This window comes from Nematolebias whitei, chromosome 9, assembly GCF_014905685.2.
Source record: "Nematolebias whitei isolate Nwh7 chromosome 9, NemWhi1, whole genome shotgun sequence".
NCBI classification, from domain to species: Eukaryota; Metazoa; Chordata; class Actinopteri; order Cyprinodontiformes; family Rivulidae; genus Nematolebias; species Nematolebias whitei.
Genome location: NC_056506.1, coordinates 42,521,180 through 42,539,133, shown reverse-complemented (window position 1 = coordinate 42,539,133; position 17,954 = coordinate 42,521,180). Strand labels below are relative to the sequence as shown.

At 40.1% G+C, this 17,954-nt stretch overlaps 1 protein-coding gene across 1 annotated transcript in view; it reads left to right on the top strand.

Moving 5' to 3' along the window:
* abca4b (ATP-binding cassette, sub-family A (ABC1), member 4b) overlaps positions 1–17,954 on the top strand; it is a 56,526-nt gene that overhangs the window by 10,874 nt on the left and 27,698 nt on the right. Inside the window, exons 9-15 of the mRNA XM_037682376.1 lie at positions 4,095–4,332; positions 5,734–5,873; positions 6,842–6,958; positions 8,277–8,474; positions 13,005–13,210; positions 14,139–14,315; positions 17,065–17,287. Of these exons, the coding sequence (XP_037538304.1) occupies positions 4,095–4,332; positions 5,734–5,873; positions 6,842–6,958; positions 8,277–8,474; positions 13,005–13,210; positions 14,139–14,315; positions 17,065–17,287 (1,299 nt within the window). The remainder of the gene's footprint in view (positions 1–4,094; positions 4,333–5,733; positions 5,874–6,841; positions 6,959–8,276; positions 8,475–13,004; positions 13,211–14,138; positions 14,316–17,064; positions 17,288–17,954) is intronic.

Here is a 17,954-nt window from a genome sequence, read left to right as displayed (position 1 = left end):
TAATGGAAATTAAAAATAAAAAAAAATCAATGAATTTGAGCGCAGTGTCATAATGTTTGAACTTTATGTTCATTTTGTTTACATAGTTTATTTGCCTCTACAGTCCAAAATAAACAAACATACAAAAAATAATAATCACTATAAATTGACAATCGAAGGAGATTTGTGCACGTGTGGTTTAAGTCTGTGATAAACTGAAGAGCTTTTGTCCAGTTATAGTTGGGATAAAAAAAAAAACAGAGTGACACAAGAAGCCTGGTTCAGATCTTTTGAAGAGGGGTTCTGTGGAAAGGTTATGAACAATCAGTATCTTATTTGTTGCAGATATCTATTTGAATGGTCTCAATCTGTAGATTTTTTTAAAAATTTATTTGATCATTAATTGCATTCAGTATCATTAACTGCAAGCACAAGTAGCAACAGCAGCTAGCTGTAGAACTTAGGGGCACCTCGTTCAAAAGCATCAAAGTAATTCTATGTTACACATGTAATGTGAAGCTTTGATATAAAGGTTAATAAAACAGCATTTGCATGAACTTGTATTAAATATTTGAAGTTATAATTAATTTAGGACAGCAGATATTTACTGTGATCTTGACACTGCTATTAGCTTATCAGTTTGCTCATGATTAGCTTTTTTCCTCCAAATTGAGACGGTCAAAGTGCCATCTGCAGCAGGTAAGATACTGCCCACTTCAAACGCTCTGAGCCATTCATCTAAGTAGAGTAAAACTAAATAATGCAAAATAATTTACAACTAAAGCAGACAAGAAGATTAAAAAAAACTGAACAAGAGGGAAACATTTTGAAAGATTATTCTCTTTTTTTATTGATGCATGTTTAAAAATTATATTTTCACATCCTTTTATTGTACGACAAAATACGTATAAGTTGCAGCTACTGTTGTAGTAACCTTTCTGCAGGACTTTCCTCTTCTGGATCAGGCTTTACTGCATGTTTCTCTAAATGCCTGCATTTAAAAAACACAACCAGGAATGTCATCTTTCAGCAAAGACTTGATTAGAACAAAATCTGCTGGAATCTTTGAAAACTTGAAGATGAGAGGAGCTGCTGATGAGGGCTTTGCACACCTGTAAAGAGATGTGCACTTCAGCACGTTCGCTGTGTGTCCCTGGGGGGTTGGGAGGGGGAGTGTATCCCATTGACACTTTGGCCGGGGGTGACAGAAAGAAAGAGATGGGTGGGAGGCCTTTAGAGGGAGAAAGACGAGAGGAAAAGGGGACATTCCTTTGAGGTGACACATCCTGTAGGTGGGACCTTTTGTGTCACTGGTGACAGAATGGCGAGTCAAGCATTCTCATTATACCCACCTCTCCTTCTTTTCAGCACACCGTGTAGGTATGAGTGCGTGTGTAAGTTAGAAAAATGAAGAAAGAGTGAGCGAGTGAGGCTGAAATTAGGACTGTGTTGCAACTTGTTTGAGCATTCAAGAGCACATTTACTTGGAAAATGTATTTTGAAGAGGTTTTAGTCATTTCATGACTAAATCTGGTTTCATATGGCTGCCGATCTGGATGAAGAAATGTAATCATACCTGGAAAAACTCTAGTTTATGTCTGTGTGAAAATTTAATCTCACCAGTTTTTGATATCCTGAATATCTGGATGAATGTTTTCCTTTCAGCAGCAGCAGATATTTAGGGTGTCCTCCTTTCCATAACGAGGAAATGATGCTGGAGAGAAATTCACTCACATGAAGCTATTTTTGTCCAGTCAATAGGAGGATATTTAGCCCACCCTGCGCCTGTCCTCATCATGTGAGGACAGGCGTCTGTCCGACATGTTTGCTTATCTTTCAAACTATTGTTTCCATGTGATCGTTTACGTTCTGAAATTCGCAGGGCATGAATTGATGCAAAGGATGTAAATATCCCTACTTTGTATGTAATTACCTGATAAATGTCAAACAGCTTAAAACTAATTGTTTAGACTCCCCTCGAATACCCGGCATTTATTTATGCTGTTGGATGAGCGGAAGGATGGAAAATGCTTGCTTTTACTTAGCAACACTATTGACCACAGCTGTTGTAGGCTGCTTGGAGGACAAGCTTTATTAAATTTTAGACAGAATGGTGAATATATATCCTTACTTATTGTTAGATGCAATTCCCAGTGTGTTTTTGTGCAACTATTATTCGATGACACACTGATATATATCTGAGTGTCGTCTGCATACATGTGGTATGAGGCCACAGAATTGTAAGGCTTCGGTTGATGGGAATAAATTGATTGAATAAAAGAGGTCCAAGAATTGACCCTTGTGGCACACCACATGATAGTAGAAAATTCTCTGAGGTTCTACTGCAGATTGATACAAAATTATTTCTGACTTGAAGATAGGATTTAATTGTGCCAGGAAAATCAAACCAATGTTCAAGTCTGTAAATTAATATATTATGGCCATCTGTGTCAAATGCGGTAAAATCAGTCATTGCAACATTTTATAGAATTTAATTTGTGGAGTATATTTGTCTATTGGTGAGTTTATCCATAGTAGTGAACAATGTGTGTGGGTTTTTCTTTGATTTAATGATGTGAGATAGAAATAACTGCCTTTCGTTTTTTAGTCTCTAAATTGTAATTTTGCTGACACTTTTTCTACAATTCATAATGAATTTAGAGTTTTATTCTTCCTCCAGTTACGCTCAGCTACTCGACACATTCTCTTTTGTAGTATGACCTGTGGGACACTCCTCCACGCTGCCTTCAGTTTTTCAAGAAACTTTTTAATTATAACTGGAACAATGCCATCAAATGCACTTGTTATTTTAGAAATAAAATTATCTAGTAGAGTTTGAGCTGACATTAACAGAGAATGAGAGGGTAGCAGAGACATTTCCTGAGAAAACAATACATGACAAATTTATTGATATACAGTATTGTTTTTTGACAGTATATGATTGAGAGTATTGATGTTGGCAGTCATGTCAAAGAAAACACTAAAATGACCTGATAAGGCACAATCAAAAACTTTGGCATTGGAAATACTGAGATTTTTAGAGATGACCATAGTATGTGAACTTTGTTATGAGTGGGCTCTTTCACATGCTGGGACAGTCCAAAAGTATCAAAAACACATACGACACGTTCACAGCTATTAGTTCAATTATCAATGTGTGAATATTAAAGCTTAAACTCAAAAGTGGAAATCACAAAGTATGTAACACAAAGCATTAAAGTGGATTTATTATAGTCTTCAAATTAACTAGTGAAAAAACGTTTTTTGTGAAAACGCAGTATGACTGCTGAAGGACTACTTGAATTGGGTTACTAAAGCTACGAAACAAGAATAGCATAAAGCTAAAAGAAGAAAATAATACCTAAAAGACAAAAGTAGTAAAAGTCTGGGTAAAAGTAACGCAACACTAGCTCAAAGTTAGAAACAGCAAAAGCTAGTTAAAAGAAGCAATTGATTAACTAAAAACTAAAGGTAGCCAAAGGCTAGATCAAAAGTTCAGGATCGGTAAAGCTGAATAAAGAAAAACATTAGAAAAAAAAATAGCTTAAAGTTAAAACTTGCAAAACACTAGCTAAAAGAGGCAAACATTTAGCTAAAAACTAAAAGTATCTAAAGACTAAATTAAAAGTAATAAAAAGGTAGCTAAAAATAATAAAAGGATAGGTAAAAGCTCAAAATTGCTAAAAGCTAGCTAAAAGTATCACAGTGCTCGCTAAACTAAAAAGCTAGCTAAAGGCAAGCTAAAGGTTAAAAGTTCTGTGCTGAATGCAGAGCATGAGGTCAAAGCTAAAATTGCTAAAAGGCTAAATGAAAACGTCACATTTATCAGCATTCACACAAGCCAGTCAAAGAAGCAAAAGGCAAGCTGAAAGTGGCAAAAGGTTAACTATATGCTAAAAGTGGTAAAAAGAAAAGAATAAAAAAGGTCGGTAAAATAACAAAGTACCAACTTAATTCTGAAAGTAGAAACTTTTTTGTTAAAAAGTATCAAAAGGCTAGCTAAAAGCTAAAAGTTGCAGAAGGGTAGCTAAAGGTTCCCCACATGTTAGCATTCACACTGTCAGAAAGCAAGCGAACATCCAACAACCAGATGAACGTTCTTATGTCTCGGACAGCTGATGAAACAGGAGAGCTCTCAGGAGCTCCTCAAGGAGGTGTCCTCTCTGTTCCGAGCTGGAGGTCCTTCCTCCTTCACCCAGCTGATGTCCAGTGTGTCGCACCTCTTCTGTGGGTACCCAGAGGGAGGGGGCTCCAGGGTCCTGTCCTTCAACTGGTATGAAGACAACAACTATAAGGTGTTTCTGGGGGTCAACGGCAGCAAGAGTCACGACTACGTCTACGATGACACTGCCAGTAAGTGAAGTCCTGAACTCCTGCGCTGAACTGATAACATTTCATAAACAGACGGATAATAATTCAAACTACATCACATCACAGTTATATATGATGATAACCATGTTTGCACTTGTTTCTGAGCACTTTAAAGACCTTCTTATCCGTTTTGACTCAAATGTTTCAATGGAGAATACAGTCTTTGAAACAGCTTTTGTAAGCAGGTGTAGTAGTCCCTCATTTATTGCGGGGGTTACGTTCCGTACCACCCCACAATAAGTGAAAATTTACGAAGTAGCGACGTTATATTTATTTTAGTATTTATATATATTTTAAGGCTTTAGAAACCCGGTAGTCCAATTGGGTGATCCAATAAAGAGATGAAAAAAGTCATTGTGGGCTCCAGAAAGGAGCCAGGACTTCTGAGCAGCGTGCCCCTGCTCAGAAGTCCTGGGCCGACTATCAGCTCTCGGATTCGCCAATGGATCTGGAGGTCTGGTTCTGGTCCGGTTCCCAGTGGGTTCCATGTGGTTCTCTGAATCCACTGGGTGCCGAAGTCAATGTAAAGGATTGAACTTTTTCTGATCAGATCAAAACGTTCCCTCTACGTATTTCAGCAGAAGGCAACAGGGCTTCTGGGCGGGGCCCTGTTGGCTTCTGGGAAATATAGTCTTTATGAGTGGTGATACAGTATAGGCTTATTGAAGGAAAACTACAAAATGGTGCCACCTGTCGGAGGTATTTTATTTTTTCGTTAACTTTTTACTGTACAGTATCCAGTACTGTCCAAATCACGTGAGTAATATTAAAGTTGACAATCATGTCATGACAATCACAATTGTTTTTCTCGTGTTCAATTTTTGAAAAACCGTGAAAGTCGAACCGCGAAGTAGCGAGGGACTACTGTACTGCTGCCAGATCAATTAAGTAGCTGCATTTCTTCCACTCAGAGTTCCACAGCTGTCAAGAGCAAGAAGAGATAAGAAAGGTCTGCAATTAAACATCGACTTTAAAACGCTCCTGTCACTTATACTGGGAAGGACAGTTAATTAATTTTACGTCAATTAATAATAACCATCGCTAATCTCCATGTGCAGTTTTTCTGGCATGTTTTCAACTTGTATTTTTATGTCACTCCTAGAGAACAGATATACATTTAGGTAGCTTCTATTTCTACAAATTGTTTTGCAGATTTTAATGCTGATCAAGTTTAAAGTTCTCTACATGTAAAATACAAATGCATTACTTTTTATTTACCTTATTGTTTCCTTATTAGTTTAATCAAGTGTATTTATTTTGCAGCATGCATGGTCTCGTTGGCAGTGGGTTTTGGAACCATCATGATAACTAATTATCTCTAATTCTTTCTACATTCTGCTTTATTGAGCTTTTATTGTTTTTGTTTTTTCCCTCAACCCTCAGCTCCCTTTTGCAACTCCCTGATGCAGACCCTGGAGTCCAACCCCGTCACAAAGATCGTGTGGAATTCAGTCAAACCCCTGCTGATGGGAAAGATCCTGTACACGCCCGACTCCCCGGCCGTCCGCAAGATATTAAAGAATGTAATAGCCCCCACCTCCAGCCTTCACCTCTCACTTTCTCCACTATTATTATTTTCTTTACAAGGCACAGCGTATATGAGCTCAAACCTCCACCCCTCCGTGAAACGAGCTGACTCCAGGCGTAAAGGAGAGCAAAGAGATGGGGGTTGAAGGTCTATGGGCTGAGGAGAGGGAAGAGGGAGGGATTGAGCAATAAATTAAATGTGTGGGCGAACAGATGTGTCAGGTGAAATGTGCTTTTTTACACGTAACACGTTTCATTTTCGAGTGGAGCTGCTGTAATGAGACTTAAAGCCTACAGAGCTTATGTGACTCTTGATATGTTATTTAAATAAAATTACATTTCACACGTTATATAGAATAAACTGACGTGCTACCAGGATCACATCTGATAAAAGTCCAAGTGAATGGTCTTAATGTTGCATTGATTTTAAGCTGCAAAGTTTCTTCTTACAGCAATGCATTCATTGGCTGGAGTCAGTTCCGTCTGTTAGTAAAATATCTCATTAAACCCATTGGACAGATTTTAATTGAACTTTCAAAAAGCGATCATTGAGTTTTGATTCAACATGTCTGCCACTGTTATTCAGGCCCAACAAACACAAAAACATGGCCTCAACTCAGTCACTTTGACAAATATTGAGCTAAAATGTATTGCAGTGCAAGTTACAAGTTGCACAAGAAATTAATTTTAAACATTTGGCACACAAAGCAGAATAAACTAAAATGCTTAGAAATGTTTAATTAGTGTCGTTTAAAAGAAAAATCTGAATAAATTGGTTAGAGACGGTCAAGTAAGTCATTTTTTTAATGCTAAATGTTCCACTAGAAATTGCTTTCGAATGGTGCACTTTGTCTCTGCATGTGACCCATTACCATTATTAGCACAGCACTTTATATTGATGTAGCTACTCTGTTGTACCATTTAAAATATTTGTTTCACAGGACGTGTGTTTGTTTGCCTCCAGGCCAACACCACGTTTGAGGAGCTCGAGAGGCTGCAGAACATGGCCAAGGCCTGGGAGGAGGTGGGACCCCAGCTCTGGGCTTTCTTCCACAGCAGCGTTCAGATGAACATGATCAGGGTGCGAACACTGCACAGAACACCAACAGTTCCACAGCAAACAGTATTAAAAAAAGAAAACAAGATTTCATGGCCACGGGAATGTGAAGGGAGTGCTGTGAAAAAAGTTGTACCCCCCCAAACAGTGATGGAACCAAACGTGAACTTATTTTACCTTATTGTTTACTATTATCATAAAAGTAAAATTATGTGGGAGTGGTGGTGCAGAGGTTAGAGAAGGTGGGCTTGTGATTGGAAGGCCGCTGGTTCAACTCCCTGTACCGACAACATCAAAATGTGGGTGGGAAAGGTAAAGCACCCACACCAGCCTCCACACTCATTTGCCCCACTCTATGCCCTTGAGCAAAGCCCATACCCCCCACCATCTGCTCCCCAGGGTGCCCTAGATGGCAGCTCTCTGCTCCACACAGAGGGCTGTGGTAGCTTGGTGGTCTGTGGTTGTGTCAGGAAGAGCAGCCAAGTCCTCGTGTTAGTTCGCTGTGGCGACCCCTGAAGAAGGGAGCAGCCGAAAGAAGAAAAAAACAAAAAAACAAAAATGAGTTTATAAACTGGCAGCACGGTGGCGCAACTGGTAGAGCTGCTGCCTCTCAGCGAGCAGGTCCTTGGTTCAAACCCCGGTCCAGGGGCCTTTCTGGGTGGAGTTTGCATGTTCTCTCCGTGCATGCGTGGGTTTTCTCCGGGTACTCCGGTTTCCTCCCACAGACCAAAAACATGCATGTTAGGCTGATTGGTGACTCTAAATTGTCCCTAGGTGTGAGTGAGAAAGTGAATGGTTGTTTGTCTCGTTTGTCTCTATGTGTCCCTGTGATGGACTTGCGACCCGTCCAGGGTGTACCCCGCCCCTCGCACAGTGATTGCTGGACATGGGCACCAGCGACCCCCGTGACCCAAAATGGAATAAGCGGGTAAAGAAAATGGATGGATGGATGGATGAAGTTTATAAACTTACATAACATTAGGAGAGATGTATTTTTTAACTTACTGAATTTACTTCTTCATTCAGTCTTCTATTTCTTTAGTTTTGACATTTGATTTCTTGTCATGCACAGTGGGGTGCTGTAGCACCCTCAGCCCCCCCTGTTCCCACAGCCTTGTTTCTTAGGAAAGAAAAAAGAAAACAACTTTATAAATTCAAGTTTAGTGCAGCTATTTTGGGTTTTGGGTCTAAATGCATCCTCCTTCTGAGCTTATTGCTGGTAAAACTTGATATTTTAAAACTTTATTGTTCATCTAATTATTTTTGCTAAAATAAAAAAAATCAATGGTACTTTTTCTTCTAATCATTAAAAAAATGATAATGTTACAGTATGTCTTTGCAGGATACGCTGCGGAACCCAACAGTGCTGCATTTCATGGACAACAGTCTGGATGAAACGAGCTTCAGCACCAAAGACATCCTGAACTTTCTGCACAACGGACCAGAAGACAGGAGGGAGGCGGGAACAGCAAACTTTGACTGGAGGAATATTTTTAACATCACTGACCAGATTGTACGCATATTCAACCAATATGGAGAGGTAAGGAACCCGTCTCCTCTGACAACCCCCCAACCCCCACCCTCCCGCAGTGCTTAAATCAACACTGTTCTTTGTAGAGACAGCAGAGTCAGTCAGCCAGGGCTGCGCCCTGCAGATTGCAGCTCGGCCTTTTGAGACACATGAAACCACTCAGCACAGCTTTATCGCTTCTCTCTCGTCCGTCAGGTTGAAAGGTGGGGAGAACAAGTGCGCTGTCACCCCCCACTCCCTCGCCTCCTTTGTGGAGCCGGTGATAAAGTAGAGAGTAGGTGGGAATGAGTCACCCTCCTCTTGAGCTCAGAGCTGGTTCGGAGTACAACTTGCCACTGAAACAGACTAGTGCACTAAAAAGGGGACAAATTGCTCTCACTTCCTTTTCTCCTCTCAGGACTCGTTTAAATGGGGGTGGGGGTGGGGGGGTGGGGAGAGATTGAGATTTTGAAAAGCACCCCATCATTGCAGGAATCTCTGTCTTTGTTGTCAAGTTCAGCTCCAGGATCCTTCAGGTTCTTGGAAATAAACCCAATCAGTTTAACCAATTAGAGCTGGCTGTCAGCCTGTTGGGCCTGCAGTTAGCAGCCGGTCCTCTCACTCTGTCTGGGGGGGGGTTCTGCTGCTCCTCACACTGAACACCTCCTCCAACACGAGTGTCATCCAGGCTCTTCCTCCTCAGCCCGTCTTTGAGTGAGCATGATTGTTTTGTGAATGCATGTTTTGGGCTCTGTGTGAGGATGCTCAGTGTTTAGTACAGTAATATGAAGGGAAGCATCAGACACGGTGACGACAGGAGCGTGAAGAGCTGCACGTGTGTGTGCATGATGGGATCCCACTGTGTGTTTCATAGATGACATGGTGTGAGGGTTGCATGCACTCTATGGGGCTTGATCAATAATATTAACCAGGTTTGTTTTTGTCTCTAATTAACGTGGCTCATTTTTACTTTTGCCTTGTGGAAAACACACAATGTTGTTTGCAGAGCTTTAATTCTCAGCTCAGGTTGTCGTACAGAGTTAGTTTTATTTCTACTGCTGAGGACGACCAGAGTCTAAGGCAGACAAGAGCAACTTAAGGCCCGAGGGCCAAAAGTGGCCCATGGACAATCTCCATCAGGCCGCCAATATCCTTAGCTAAAAAAACAACAACTTTTAAATAAAGATTGATTAAAAAAAAAGTCTGCAATTTATCCATGAGACTTAAGGAAATTTAAATTAAACATTTTACGCAAAAAAAAAACAACAAAAAAACATTTTTAAGTCATTGTATTTCCAGAACTACCAGTAGACTGAACCTTAAAGACTTAGAAACATAAATACAGTTGTCCCTCGTTTATCGTGGGGGATCCGTACCCTGAAGACTCGCAATAAGTGAAAAACCGCAAAGTGGGAAATATATATATATATATATATATATATACAGGTATATATTAAGGCGTTTTAAACCCTTCCCACATTTTTGCAATATTCTGAACAATGTTTCTAAACGCTCTAAAAGAGCACAGCATGTCATGATTTCAGCTTCCTGCCTCCTCTGCTCTTTGCCACTTGCAAGCGTTCTTGGCCACGCCCTCTTCTCCGCTCTGCACGGAGGACAGCTGATCAGCTGCAGCAGGAAGTTTATCCTGCAGCGTGGGCTGCACAAATGTGCAGCAGGTGCTAAATAATTTAAAATAATTTATTTTAAATAAAAATTTCATGCTGATCTTGCGGCTCGTCCATCAATCAGCCAAATGTGTGTCATGTCCAATCTTAGTTTGAAAAACCGCGATAGAGTGAGTACACGATAAATGAACCGTGAAGTAGTGAGGGACTACTGTATGTAAGTTTGTTTTGATTATTTCTGCCAACATGTATAACATGTTCAGCTAACGTGTAATATAACAAAGTCCATGCTCAATAATCCAGGTATACAAGTAACGTGTAATATATTGTCTCAAGAGCCAGTTTACAGAATATGTCTTATATTCCTAAAGGATTTTGGAAAGACTTGTTTTATAAAGCGTGCTAACTATGCTACAATAAGAAAAAGTTCGTCTAGATTATCTGTCATTAAGAAAATTTATTTTCCAATTCTCTATGTGTCTCTTTGATTGTTTTAAACATCTTGATGTGGCCCTTTGGAAAAAATGTTGCCCACTTCTGGTCTAGGGGCTACAGGTGGAGGTGGGGAAACAAATAAGTTTATAAGAGAAAATGAGTAAAGAAGCATCGCACAGACATGAAATTCAGTGAAACTAAGCACAGCACAATCTGGATTAGATGTAAACACACAGCTCAGCAAAAAGGATTAGCGTTCTTTAATGGAACGCATATGACCCACACCCTTTCATGTTTAAGATTGAAGCTCGTGTCATGTTGAGAAGGGGCGGAGCTATAGCTGTTGGCGTGATGCACAATGTGAAGGAGACGTTCATCTGCTGGACTCAGGCAAAAACATTATTACTGCTTGTCCTTTGCCAGAAGATGATCACAAAGACCTGATGAAGCACGACCGAACAGCTGAAACTACAGAGGCTGATATTTTTTTAATAATGAAAAGCTGTGTGGTATACTAAAGACTAAGAAAGAACAACAACATTAATCTTCATGTGATATAAAACAAGAACAAAGCTGTTACCAGAACTTAGAAACTTTACAGGCTGCCTAAAATGGCATTTTCTTCTTTATTTCCTGATAAATAATCAAGAAAAAAAGAACCGGAAGAGCATAGTACTGATGTTTGTGTGTGTTCTTATGTTATTAATACTTTTAATTAATTTTTCAGTATTATCATCAGTGTGTGTTATTATTTCAAGGTTTCAAGGTTCTTTATTGTCATTCACATCACTTGTGGTACAACGTACATTAGGTGGAATGAAACTATGTACACAGGGTCCCACTTACATCCAACAAAAATACAAATTGTAAAGAAAAACAGTAGTACGATCTGAGACTAAAAACTAAAAAAATACACTAAACTAAGAATATACTAAGCGCTAATAGTACAAAACAATGTGCCAAACAACAGCAGCATGAACATGAGTCTGTGTGAGCAGATGAGGATGGATCAACACAGCAACATGAAATAAATCAGCATCATGGATAGTCAGCAGCACATTTCAACAACTAAGTGGCATTACAGTGATTTTTTTTCACAGTACTTTTCTCAGTGATAATCCTGACTAGATATTCATGAGTCTAACAGCTTCAGGGTAGAAGCTGTTCCTCAGCTTAGTGGTTCTGCACTTAATACTCCTCAACCTTCTGCATGAGGGGAGCGGGGCAAAAAGTGTGCGTGCTGGGTGAGTGGGGTCCTTCATGATGCAGGTGGCTCTCTTCCTGCATCTTATTTTCCATGAATTTTACTCTCACTCGTGCTATTATTGGTATTAAACACTTTGATAACAGCTTCCATTTTAAATGTGCTTTATACATAAAGTTGACTTGACTTGAAGAGCCGGTACGGTGGCAAAGTTGTTAGAGATGTCACCTCTCAGTGAGAAGGTTGCTGGATCGAATCCCAGATCTTTCTGGGTAGAGTTTGCATGTTCTCTCCGTGCATGCGTGGGTTTTCTCCAGGTACCTCAGTTTCCTCCCACAGACCAAAAACATGCATGTTAGACTGATTGGTAACTCAAATTGTCTCTAGGTGTGAGTGCGAGAGTGACTGGTTGTTTGTCTCGTTTGTCTCTATGTGTCCCTGTGATGGACTGGAGACCTGTCCAGGGTGTCCCCACCTCTTGCACAGTGATTGCTGGATGTGGGCACCAGTGACCACTATGACCTGAAAAGGAAGAGGCGTGTAAAGATGATGTATGGACGTTCTGAAGAGTCCAGTCATCAGAAGCACACACAAAATTAGCAAAATGTTTGGGTTGATGAAGAAAAAAATTCTGTACATTTGTTTATTCTAGTACTTTTCTTAATGTGACAGGAAAAAAAATAGGATTTTAACACAGTTTACCCCAAAACCAAAATAAATAAATAAAATCATGCTCTGCCTTACAGTCAAGCTTTGCTGGATTTTTTAGAGAAATGAATATTATCTTTGACAAGTGCTGGAAGAAACACCCAAGCAGGATGTTGGAAAGGAGAACATATAGCACTTCATCTGTTAAACCTGGAGTATAGCTGCCACTGAAACTGGGTCACTGGTTATTGATGAGGTGACTGCTGAAAGAAGTGAAAGGATACATTCTGCTCTGCAGAAAAACATCGGGCGGTGTCGGTAATTAGCCACGATTTCTGTGCTGTCCTTGCCTTAACAGATCTGCATCCGAGCGAAATAAAAATAAAAATCCTCTAAATGTGTTGGCTTTTGAAAACAACTTAAATGATTTTTTTGAACGGCAACGACTGAAAGCTGTGATGATTAGATGAACGTCTGCTGATTGCTTCATTCTAGAGTCATCGCTGTAGATTACAAGGGCAAAAATCTCATTACGGCTATCATTTCTTTGTAAAGCTAAAGGGCATTAAACATCAAGAAAATCAGCCTGTTTCCAAAGCGAAGCTGCCAGATCCTCATCTTCGTGCCCTCCGTGTGTGTTCGCAGTGCATCAGTCTGGATAAGTTTGTGGCTTACACGGACGAGGCCCAGATGATCCATCAGGCCTTGCACTTGCTGGAGGAGAACAAGTTTTGGGCCGGCGTGGTCTTCGAGGACATGTATCCCTGGACCGCGAGTGTCCCCCCGCATGTCAAGTACAAGATCAGGATGGACATCGATGCAGTGGAGCGGACTAACAAGATCAAAGACAGGTCAGTAAGAGCCGACACTCTTTCTATTTCAGCTGTTTTCGGATAAATTCAAGTTTTTCATGGTAATTTCTGCTACTTGAGCCTAATTAACTTATTTATGCTAATTTCAACTTGTTGTGCTCCTTTCAGCTTTTTCTGCAATTTCACCTACTTTTTATTTATTTGTGCTAAAAAAAATTAGCTTTTTCAGTTAATTCCACATTTTGTAGCTAATTTCAGCTCCTTCTACTTCCTTCTGTTAGTTTAAGCTTCTTTCTGCTACTTTTCAGCTATTTTTGTGCTCATTTCTGCTTTTTTAAACCTAATTAAAAATATATATGTACTCTTTCTCATTATTCTGCTAACTTAGGCTTGTTCTTCCATTTCAGCTACATTTCAGCTGTTTTTAGTTAATTTTAGCCGTTTTTCAGCAAGTTCTTCAGCAATCAGCATCTACACTGCATTTTCACAGGAAATGCAATTTCTCTCGTTACCTTTACTTTTAATCCTCTCATCAGCATCACTTTCATGCATTTTTTTCTTTGATGTCTAATTTCTGAGTAGATGTTTTTTTATGGTGTGTTCAGGTGCTCTCGGCTGCTTACAGCAGAGCAGCGGGCAGTAATGGCCGCAGTGGGAGTCCTGCTTCTGTACAACACAATAATCAGATTGTAACAAGCTCTGACTCAAACTTATCCGCTTAAGTAAAGGCAGCGTACAAACATGTGGCTTAACAGTCTTTGGATTCAGGACGATTATTTTATTTTTTATTTCAACAGTTCAAGGTCGGGATTGTTTTAAACAACAACAAACTAAGACACAAAAAAAGGCTTACGTTAACTTTTTTGGTAAAATTTAAATCTGATTAAAATATGTTTTTGTTTTAAAGAACACAATTTCTAACAGATCCCATCACTTTTATCGTTCACTTTCTTTTTTTCTATTTCAGGTACTGGGATCCTGGTCCCAGAGCGGATCCCGTGGAGGACCAGAGGTACATCTGGGGCGGTTTTGCGTACCTGCAGGACATGATCGATCACGGGATCATTAAGCTTCACACGAGCAACGATCGGCCTCTCGGGGTCTACGTCCAGCAGATGCCATATCCTTGTTATGTGGATGACCTGTGAGTTCACGGATTCAAACTGGTTTTAATGTGAAAGAACCCTGTGAGCTCCTTTAATTAATCTTTATTTACAGCACTGTATTTTTTGGACTATAAGGCGCATCGGATTATAAGGCTCACTGTCGATTTTTGAGAAAATTAAAGGATTTTAAGTGCACCTTATGGTCTGAAAAATACGGTAGATAAGACGGCGTGGAATGATAATCTTTAGTGACGCAGCTGAACAAACGAACCAACAGGAAACACGACAGGAAGAAGGCTGGGTTTCTCATTTTAAATACAGCCACTTGTTTTTTCTATTGTCCCTTTCGGATTTGAGTAATTTGGCAAGATTGTCCATATTTAAATAAAAAAGTCCATAAATGAAGTTTAAAGGTGTAGTTGCACGCTGCAGTTTTGGACTGATGCACATCTATTCTTAGTTGTAGCAATATCTGAGGCAGTCATCCATAAACAATAAGAGGCTCAGAAAACAGAAATACATAACAATACAATATCAGGACTTTATTACCGTCCTCTTCTACTATCCATAGTGGTGCCTGCTGAAATTTTTGAATGGGGTGGCCTTGTGGGGGTCACTGGAAACCAAAAGCCAGAGCAGAAAGGAGATTTATTGTGTTGTTTTATGTAGATGATTTGATAAATACATCAATACTTAGGGAATCACCTTCTGATTTACACAGGCCCACTTTATTTATTTATTATTTTATTACTTATTGAGAAAAGCACTTTCACTACTCAATATATTGATGTTTGTTCTCTCCTAAAATTATATTTATATATATAAAAAAATCAGGTAAAACTCTTTATGGGGGAGTGGTGGCACCGAGGCTAGAGAAGGTGGTCCTGTGATCGGAAGGTCACCGGTTCGACTCCCCGTACCGACATCAAAATGTGGGTGGGAAAGTTAAAACACCCACACCTTCCTCCACCCTCAATAGCCCCACTCTGGACCCTTGAGCAAGGCCCTTAACCCCCACCATCTGCTCCCCCAGGCACCCTAGATGACAGCCCTCTGCTCCACACAGAGGGCTGTGGTAGCTCAGTGGTCTGTGGTTGCGTCAGGAAGGACATCCGGCGTAAAGACAATTGCCAAGTCTTCGTGTGACTTAGTTCGCTGTGTCGACCCCTGAAGAAGGGAGCAGCCGAAAGAAGAAAATAAATAAATGAAAATCAGTCCAATAACCTCCTGAGACCTTGTAACCTCACGTTAAGGGCACTGGTTTTAGACCAGTTGTCCTTATTCAGAGGGACTACATTTTAGGTTTATTTTTAATTTAAATGTATTTATACATTTAATTCCTATTTGCTGGTCTTTGTATTTATAAGGTTCTACTAATCCTAAACAGCTAGGGGAACTTAAACTATCTGGTTCATGGAGAAGGACTGATTTTTGTAGGAGGTCCAGCATGGCAACTCCAGCTCCGTTGTCCCTTTGTAAAAAGCAGACTACGGCACTGTATTGTCCGGCTTATTAGTCACAGTTTTTTGCCTAATTTGCATGCCCTGCGACTTATACGCCAAAGCGACTTATTTATGTTTTTCCCTCATATTTATAAACCAGTATTGGGCTGAGATATGACCGTTTTCATTCATTCTGACTGAAAATATTGAACACTACCGTTTTCAGCCACTAGATGGCACTTGAGTAGAATGGCATGCTGTTGTGTCATGTAAGTGGCTATGAATAACACAATCGGCTTGCCATAAAGCCACCTTCGTCCAGCTCACCTGGAGCAACCGTCAAATCAGCTTCATTTCACTGCGCCGCCCTGGCTAAATGCAGTTGATTTGACCATTGAAGTGCATTTATTAAGTAAAAGTTCAACTGAGACACACCTTTTACTATAAAGTCAAGCAAACAAATAATTGTTTTTAGGTGCTTATCTTGTTAAATTTTGAAGAAGTGTGCAGCGTTCCTCCTTCCCGATGTCCTCCCTCCGCGCGCTCCCAGAGCACCGAGGCAGCGAATACTTTTAAAATGCAGCTGATTTGACCGTCAAAGTGCATTTATTAAGTCAAAGTTAAACTGAGACACACCTTCGATATAATTTTGAGCAAACAAATAATTGTTTTTAAGTGTTAATCTTGTTAAATTCTTGTTAAAGTCCTCCTGTGCACGCTCCCGCGGTCGCCGTTTGACAGTCAGTCGTTTTTTAGCACAACACCGGTCCAGGTTTTCAGGTTGTCAGCGGTGACGCGTAATAGATGCGACGTATACGGCGAAGCAACTTATTCATGGATTTTTCCAAATTATTAGACAGTTTTGGACTGATGCGACTTATAGGACGGATACTGCAGTACAAGTAGTTAATTTATTGGGATTAAAGCAAACTACAGAATCCATCACTTCTCAACATAAGATGACTCATTCTAAAAACTCTGGTATGGAAGGAGATTTAAAAAAAAAAACAAGATTTTAACTTTGCTGTTTTGTGTCTGACCCCTGGTGAGTAAAGGTCAACTGGAAGTAGACGTGCGCGCAGTAAAGAGCATTTGTGCCACAGTTTCTTTTTATTCTAATGTGTTTTTAACTACTGTATCTTAGTGTGCTATTTGTGTTTGTGTGTAATCTTTTCCACAGTGGACGTGATTGAAGGACTAACTGGTTTCTCAGCAGGTCAGATCCCACCGGAGAGCAGCTTGTTGTGATTCCAGTGACCAGTTTAGCTTCACTCCAGCTCCATGTGTGAAACTGTTCAAGTTGAATTAAGATCTCCCTCCAAAACATTCTCCTGTTTTCCTGCAGCTTTATGATCACGCTGAACCGCTGCTTCCCCATGTTCATGGTGCTGGCCTGGATCTACTCCGTGTCCATGACGGTGAAGAGCATCGTGCTGGAAAAGGAGCTGCGCCTCAAAGAGACCCTCAAAGCCATGGGGGTCGACAGCGGGGTCATTTGGTGCACCTGGTTCATCGACAGCTTCATCGTGATGACTGCGAGCACGGCTCTGCTGACCGCTATCATAATGGTGAGGAGAACAGGCAAAGAAGAAGGAAAACGTGAAGATCGAGTTGAGTTTTGGTTTAGAGCAAGGGTGTCCAAAGTACGGCCCGGGGGCCATTTACGGCCCTTGGAGTGATTCTGTGCGGCCCACAGCTGCAGTTTGAGAATGGCATCATTTTGGTCAGCAGGCTTAAGAGGTCGATGCAAACTTTCTGCAAACTAGTTGGTAATTTTTTTAAATTTAATGTTTAGGTTTAACAACAAAACAGGTGAAAAACAATCTTCTCAAAATGAGCAATATGAAGCAAAACACAAACTTTTGGCTATAATCTTTTTATTTTTACTTCATGGTACAAAGCACCAAAAACCTTCACTGATTTCTACCAGAAACGAAACTTTTGTATAATGATTTATGAAACTTGGTTAAATATTGCAGTTGATGAAATAATCAAGAGGGAAACTGGACTTTTTTAAATGAATATAACGTGGTGTCGTCTGCATACGAGTTGAAGAACTTTATCAAACCTTCTATGAATCTGTTGTAGCGACTGACAGCTGGATGATTTTTCAGAACTTGGATCAGCCTTTTGGGTTGTTCATGGTCCAAAAGGCTGATCAACCCCTTTTAAAATGACACTAACTCAAATTACGCTTTTGTTGCTGAGAACAGACTAAAATGAACTTTCCAAACA